Source organism: Copadichromis virginalis, linkage group LG12 (genome assembly GCF_057382275.1).
Source record: "Copadichromis virginalis isolate Kocher_CV1m ecotype Utaka linkage group LG12, C_Virginalis_male_GT1.1, whole genome shotgun sequence".
NCBI classification, from domain to species: domain Eukaryota; kingdom Metazoa; phylum Chordata; class Actinopteri; order Cichliformes; family Cichlidae; genus Copadichromis; species Copadichromis virginalis.
Window position 1 is genome coordinate 6,637,183 of NC_140629.1, and position 8,054 is coordinate 6,645,236.

General features: G+C 42.8%; 1 protein-coding gene across 2 annotated transcripts in view; it reads left to right on the plus strand.

Moving 5' to 3' along the window:
* cdca2 (cell division cycle associated 2) overlaps positions 1-6,730 on the plus strand; it is a 31,373-nt gene extending 24,643 nt beyond the window's left edge. The window contains exons 13-14 of one of the 2 annotated variants that reach the window (XM_085474503.1): positions 2,543-2,708; positions 2,890-6,730. In XM_085474503.1, coding sequence (XP_085330629.1) covers positions 2,543-2,708; positions 2,890-3,773 — 1,050 coding nt within the window. In that variant the 3' untranslated portion in view covers positions 3,774-6,730. The remainder of the gene's footprint in view (positions 1-2,542; positions 2,709-2,889) is intronic. The other variant, XM_085474504.1, reaches the window with a different exon arrangement.
* The last annotated feature ends 1,324 nt before the right edge of the window (positions 6,731-8,054 follow it).

Genomic DNA, 8,054 nt, shown 5'->3' on the forward strand with positions numbered 1-8,054 from the left:
TTTTTTTTTATCCACTCAACTGTAAAACGATGGTGAGTGTACTGTCGTCACCCTGCCGGGCGGGCAGGCAGGCAGCATAGACACGCAAATTTGTTAATGCAATAACTTAAGAATGAGGCAACATAGAAGTTTCACATTTGGGACAGGTTTGATTCCTGGTAACCTCAAGGTTAGAGCTTTCTGAAAATCATGTGAATGCGATAACTGAAATGAGGCAACATACAATTTTGAAATTGGTACTATTGACTAGTTTCACACTTAGTCAATAGTACTAGGAGGCTGAGGGGTAACACTGCCAGCCACCGGTAATTTCTGGCATGTCTGTACACAGCAGACCCAAACTAATTTCCACGATTATTAAATACCTACCTCATTAAACAGCTCACAAACATATACATCACTACCTTTTTCTTTTTTTTTCTTTTTTTAATTCAAGGAAATGTGATGGTATTTACAACATCCATGTATTCACAGTGAGTAGGGTAGGAAGTCACAATAGGGCAGAAGGAAAAGGAAACAAAGCACAGAATAAGATAAAACATTGACAAAACCACTGTAATCATGTGTTTGCCGACTGGACACGTACTGCAGTTGACTATGTGGAAGCATTTGTGTGACAGTGATTTATTTTTAAACATACATGCTCTTACTAGACTTTTTCCCCAACACACTATGATCACCTAACATCCACATGTCACTTTTCTATTTTCTTTTCCCTATTCTTCCCATTTTCAGTACTTTAGTTGAATGTGCATTACATTTTCATGTGTCAACACTTCACTAGTGCAAAGCATAAAAAAGGTAGGATAAGTGAAATGGGTTTAGCCCAGGGCAGGTCAAGCACACAGGGTCCTGATAGCTGTCTAGACTGAAGCTCACATTACTGCAGTCCACTTACTGAGTGTGCAGTGCCCAGCTCATGTCCACGGGATCCATCATTTCCACACTTCCTGTTCATCGTCTGTGTAACGGGTCTAGTATTCTGGCAGCATCGCGTCAGATCGGATGCTTGAAGTAAAATATCTGTGTTTGGTTTAAACCAGCCGGTGGAACTAAAATGAGGACAGATTAAGCAACTCAATGTCTTCTTTCTCACCTCGCATGTTTTCACAAACATATCCCAAAGAAAGTTGGCAAACAAGCCATCATGTTGTTTTCAGTTTGAAAGCCCACGTGAGGCGTTCGCCCAGTCAGATGCAGCCCAGTGTTTACACGGTTATGAGAGAGAGAGCTGCTGTCGAACACTGAATGGCTGCAAAGTGTCCAGTCCTGGGAAGCAGGGAGAACCCTCACAGGCAAAATAAAAAATTTCCCCCTTAGACACAAACTGTAGCCGTACTTTAGGTTTGTTTTTTTCTTCATAGATTAATGCTCCCAGTCAGGACTGTATTTAAAGCTCTGTGTTCAGATCTGTCAAACAACTTCTTCAGTTACACTCTCAGGCTGTGCGATATGATGAAATATATCGGATGACAGAATTAGAACATCTATAGTTTCATATTATACGCTATAATTTGTCTCGTGGTGTCGCAAAATACAGTTTATTTTTTTCATTGTTTCGATGGTCACAATGTGGATGCAGCCACGAAGAATACCAGCATGGCCAGTGAAGATTATACAGAACCAGTTAGCACCAAACAGAGGGACCTGGTTAATTATGAAAGGTCTGACAAGGACCAGAAAAATGTATCATGCAAATTATGCTCAAACCGGTTCCCACCACAGACTCAAACACACACAAACCTCGTCTACCACCTACGCAAGAATCACGTGAAAGAGTATGGAGAGAGTTTACGGATGAGAAGCAAAAAAGAGCTGTCAGGTGCTCAAAATAAAACTTAGACTCAAATGTTAGAACGGGCTTTTCTCCGCAGCACGCCGTGTAATGAATACAAAGAAAAGGGCAGCTGTTATAACTTATATCTAAAAATATATAGCTTCATGCATTGGTCAAAACACTCGACTCCAGGTACACGACGCCCAGCTGAAAACACTTCACACAAGTTTAGTTGCCTGAGATTCACAGAATTTACACACATTGCACTTTTTTGTGATATATATCGTTATCGGGATGTGAGATTTTGGTCATATCGCGCAGCCCTATTACACTCCATGAAATGCAGACAGCTGATGAAAATGAAAGTGCTGTCTGACTACAAGACACACTGATGAGCACAAAGTGTCACCGAAGCAGAATCGTAAGAATCGGAGGATGAAGCAGATTATTACTCCTGCAGGGATTCAGTTTTCCATCTTAAAGGTTTTATATCCATAACACACATTTGCCCAAGAGCATGAGTGAACATTCTCCAGCAGTTTCTTTAACTTTGAGCTAATTGATAAAATATTTTCAGCTTTTTTCAATTTTATGTTTGTGTTTATAAAATATGTTTGTGCATTAGATAATCATTGTATTATTAATGAAATGTGCAAGATCGAAACACTCTGCATACCATATCAGAGGTGGATACTTGCCAGCTTTAACGCTTCTGCAGGCTTGTCAATGCAGAAATTTCTAACACTGCAGTTTGTTGGTCCCCAGATGACCTCCAGCACAACGCGTCGATGGAACAAGGACGTAGACCGCTCGCTGTACGGCTCACGTGAATATGCCTCCAAGAACCCCGCCCTGAGTCCCATCACCGAGAGGCTGTCCTTCATCAGTCAGTCTCCAACAGCACAGGAGACTCCTTCAATCAGCTGTAAGGGTAAAAAAAAGGAAAAGAAAGTTGCCAGTGTGTGATTTAACCTGTGGTTGGAGACGGTATCAATGTCTGGATGTCAAACTTTATTTTAGTTCCTAAAAAATGAGAACCTTTGGATTCAGGGGAAACCAGTGGAAACATTTTTTTCCTGAGATTTTTCTTTTGTCCTCATTTTTCTTCACAGCTCCAGATCAGGAAACCCAGCTGAATCCTGAGGTAACTAATGAAACTCAAGTGATACACGACCTCGCTGTGACAAATGCCTCAGAAACCACTGTAGAAGTTTCTGTCACATCGCCCAGCTTGAGTGAAAAAAGTGCCGGGCAGGACAGCAGGCTGTTGGGGGTGAGGGTCAGAGGAAGACGACTGAAGAAAAGGAAGGTCAGTGTCGCTGACAGTGACCTGACCAGAGGAGAGACAGAGCAGCAGCTCTATGAAGAGCAAACCACTACAAGCCTTGAGCTATCAACGAGAACCCCTTCTGTACATGAAGAGAGACAAGAAGACACTGTTGAACTTTGTGCCCAGACCTCTGCAGATACACCCTGCACAGAGTCAGAATATCCCGTGAGTGCACATGTACCTACTTTAGACTGCCTGAACAGCACAGAGCCAGCACACGGGAAAGCCAAGCATGGCAGGAGGAGCTCTGTAAGCAGCTCAGTGACAGCGGAGCAGGAGAACTATGTAAAGAAGCACCAAACCAGCTGTGAAGAGGAGGAGGAAAGACAGGGAGACCGAGCAGCAAGCTCACAGGAAAACATCCAGTCAAGCTCTGATAGCCAGGAAGAGGGGGAAACGGCTCATGTGGACCTTGCTCCCTGGCAAGCTGACTTTAATTTTGAGGATGTGTTTAAACCAGTTTGCACTAGAGGGCAGCGCTCAGTGCGGCGCAGCCTGAGAAACCAGAGCAACGCTGAGAACAGCAGCAGTGCAGGACTCACCTGGCTGCCTCGTACCTCTCCCGAGTCCAGCAAAGAGACCCGCAGGAGGACCCGGGGCCGTCGGCTCAGTGCTGCTCTGCCCAGCCAACCGTCACTCCCTGAGGAGGCAGGAGATGCCTCCTGAGATCATTTACCTAACTTAATGAACTGAGATTACACTTAGCTAAAACATTGATTTTTTTTTTTTTTCTTTTGTTTCTTTCTCTGTGAATTATTAGAGATGACCAGCAATTTGTGAGTGGTTTCCCTCCAGTAACTAAGCTAGTCAATATGCTGAGAGCTCAATCATCTCTGCTGACCACCTAATCAATATCGTGGCACTCGGCTGGTAATCACAGTGCATCTTCAGTCTGCCTCTACAAAGTCATTGGATCAGGAAATGAAGTCAATATCTGCTCCTGAGGCTGGATGAAGATGGCTGTGTCGCATTCACCAAATGTGTCAGCCAAAGGCAGGCGGGCTTTACACAGAGAACTTAAATGAATGTGCTCAAGTAATTCTGCTTAATTGTGATTGGTGGTTGTTGTTGTTGTTTGTTTTTTAATAATCTAAACAGTTGTGGTTATTGAAAAGCAGATGCTTGTAAGGTACAGTTTGAACCTTACAAGCATCTGCTTCTAACTAAATATATTGCCTCCATGTAAAGATGGCACATTAGAACAAACTGTGTTCATTTAAAAGGATGCTTTAGATTCATTTAGAGCAAATTAATCCAGATAATAAAGCAGCCGCTTGTCTCCACAAACGTGACGTTCCAGCTGTGTGTGGTCACTCGAGTTCAAGTGCAGCAGCTTTCCCTTTAGCATAAACCGTCCTGTTCTGTATTTTAAACATGGCCAAATGCCTGAAAGTAAATTGACCTCTAACCTCCACCCAAGTTCCAGCGGTTATTGATTTTTAAAATCTGTTGCTCAGTACCGGCTCCATCCATCTGTCACAGAGGGCAGTAACAAATTGAGTTTCAGATTCAGTTCACATAGGAAAATTGGCTCGCAGAATGATGCATGACTGTAATCTATCCATCACTGAGTAATTGACTGCCTCCTTTTACATCAAGTCAGTCACTTGGCTGAAGGACGACAGAGGTTTTTGGCCCCACTAGTGATCTGCCAAGGCCTTTTTCTGCTCTCTATTCCCACCGGAAGACAGATGGACAAAATCATAAACCCACTAATGTGATGTTGTGTGGCTGCAGTGGGGCCACACTGCCATCTGGTGGCACTCTTGCAGAATTGCTGCTTATTGATGTGCCGCTCCTGGGAGGGTGCGTCAGGAAATGATGCTACTGTCAAGAGTGGGAATAATATAAATGTGTGGAAGTTCAACTTTATGGATGGCTGCTACTGCTTGGAGAGAGAAAAAACACACAGACTAGGCTCGTGTGTGTGTGTGCGTTTTTCTGCTCGACTGTGACACTGTGTGTTTGTCTGCTCTTGTCTCTTTTAAAACTTGTATCATCTTTGTAAATGTGCAGTTTATAGAGTTGAAGCCAAACTGCTGCACCTCTATAATATGAGTGGGTGTTGGGTGTGTTGTCTGTGAGAGAGAGCGCGGGAGAGTGTGTGTACGTGAAGGGTGTGAAGCCCCTGTCCCTGGCAGACGGGCATACTGAAGGCGGCTTAACACAAGAACAATGGGGTCCTTTGACCAAAACGACACCCCCAAGACATGTGGCCTCCTGTCACCGTGGCAACCCCCCATGGGACAGAGCAGGATGACAGCTGGAGAGGAGGACTTACAAAAATGGAGTCCATTTCTTTCCACTGAAGCTCTCCCGGCTCTATATCTTTTCCCCTCTTCCCCCGGGCCTCCTCTACACTTTGGCCCTGGTCAATGCAGGATACATCTCATTTTACAGCTCTGTGTGATTGACCTTACAGGCTTCACTTGCCACCTACAAATCCTCCAGAGGGAAAAATAAATAAATTAAGAATCAGCGCCAACAATAAATCAGCTCTTTATTGGCTCTCATTACTGTCCGTAATAAGAGCGCATTGAGCGTCGCAGACAAATACGCGGCTGAGCCACAAGATTTCACACTCGCTCTGCTCTTGATTTTACGCCTCATTTTAAAACGGATGATCACTTTCTGTACGAGCACAAAGAGACATAATCAGTTATTTGTACTTCCAGATTTAGAGACCTTGGTCTTTCAATTAGTTAATTAGTAACTGAATGGTATTAAGTTGTCCCGCTGCCTGTGGCCTTTCTGCGCTCTGTGCTGCGAGCCTTCTATTATTGATGTTCAGAGGCACGATCTGTAAGCCATACACAGCTCTCCTATGGAGCTGAAGACAGCAGGAGGAGGGCGACAAAACAAAAGGCAGGACAACAGCAAGAGACCCTCGAGCTACTCTGTTTGGTTTGCTGTCCCAGTGTGTCTGCATGCTGCGACTGGCTCAAACCTGTTTAAGAAAGCTGCCTCTACACACAGACGAGAGGGCGTAGTATAAATTCTTCATGCCTAATCTAGGAATCCAATACTGGGAACATACTAGGACATCGTAATCGGTCATTTAGTGCTGCTACTTTAAAGCAGCCTTGGATTAAAGTTGGGCTCAGAAATTTTAACAGTGGAGCTTTCAATTTAATTTCCCTTTTAGTCTTAAGATTAGGGTTAATCCATGTGTGGGAAAGTGTCTGCACAATTACAGCTGTGACTAACAATTGGGTAATCTGTCTCATCCCCCCCAAAAGTGTCCATAATCATAAAGAGAGCGTTTACTTTTTTCATAATTCCTGTTTCCATAATGGTTGATCCAACGTTATGGACAGCTATTTTTAATGCAAATATACATTTGTAGTGTTCATATTTACAGAAAGCAGGGAAAGAAACATTAAAACTATTTTTCCATTAAGATGCAAATGCATTTCTTTATTTTCATTCCTGAACAGAAACATTAGTTGTTGAATGTTATGCTTGATTCATTTCTGACTTCTAAGAGAAGTCCAGTGTTTTTTTTCTGGTATAAAAAATGTGATTTAAGTCATTTTTAGTTTTAATGTTTTTGACAGATTTCTCAAATAGTTTTGTTTTCTTGTTTTTATGACAAGTGGTCTAATAAATCAGTTAAGCACATATATATACACATGCATATAGTGCTTTTCTACTCTAATCTGGTTAGAAACACAGCTAAACTGCAAGAGTTGCTAATCCTTAATTTTTCTCAAATTGGAGAAGCTCGCAACTTCCTGCAGTCTACTCTGGCTGCCCAGCCAAGCTGGCCACAGCCTCGGGCAGAGAGGTAACCAATGCGTAATAGCCAATATAAATGGGGTGCAGGTGTGCATTTTAGTACCGGTTAAGTTAATTAAAAAGAATCTTTGCACATGTGAATGCTTGGGGAAAAAAAACGCTCAAATCTACAAACAACATCAGCAATGTTATCTGTGTCGTTCTAACTGTTTGTAGTCGAGTCTGATGTCTTTATTTTCTTCCAGAAGCCTGCTGTGTGTTAGGGGTGTGATGGGGAATACCCAATTAGACAGCAAACGTGGGTGCCCGTGTCATTGTTTCCAAACGTGTTTCTATTCATTCACACTAAAATGCAGTAAATTCTCCTGTAGTGCTTCTCACACACTGGAGTTGTCTGGATGTTAGGCATGAATGTAGGAAAGATCTGAGTTCTAAAAGAAATATGCACGGCCCTGTGGAGGTCTTTCACATAGATGAGAGACGGGGAGAGCACCCCAGCAGTCAGGTCACTGACATGTATGACAGCCCACTAAGTTTGTCTAAAGGCACCTGAACAACTCGGACCATGAGAAAGCTCTATTGGAACAGATGTGAGTGGTAATGCACGTGTAAGCAAAGCTGTGTAACTAGTTAAAGATTCAAAACTACACGCAATGAAACGGCGAGCAAGGGAAGAGTACCAAAGCAGCATTAGAGAGGTTGCCGTTGTGCCAGGAGAAATTAAAGGAGAGGAAGTAAACGATGCGTCCAGCATTATGTGTGTTGACGAAACAGAGCTCTGCCGTCGCATACCTGCGCAAATCCTGACTGTGTCTGAACTCGATTTATTCTCAAGTGCTACAAACGAGAAAAACCCCGGGTGTTCAGATGAAGAACAGAGGCGCTCACTCGAATGTTAATTCTTCAAACGCGCTTTAAAAAAAATCTAACAGGCTCCATTTGATTGATGTTTGATGATCTTTGTGTTGTAATCAGAAAGATTTCATCATCTTGTAGGGAAGATGATTAAATTCATTTTTCACCTCAAAATTCTACACACAATACCTCATGATGACAAGGTGAAAAGTTCTTGTAAGTTTATTAAACAAAACTACAATATTTCCATTGATCATCTATCAGATGCTTCTGCTACTTAAGTGAAGTCCACCTGTGGTAAATTCAGTTGACTGGATGTGAGCCCAATAAGCACACAACTGTCTACATAAGGGC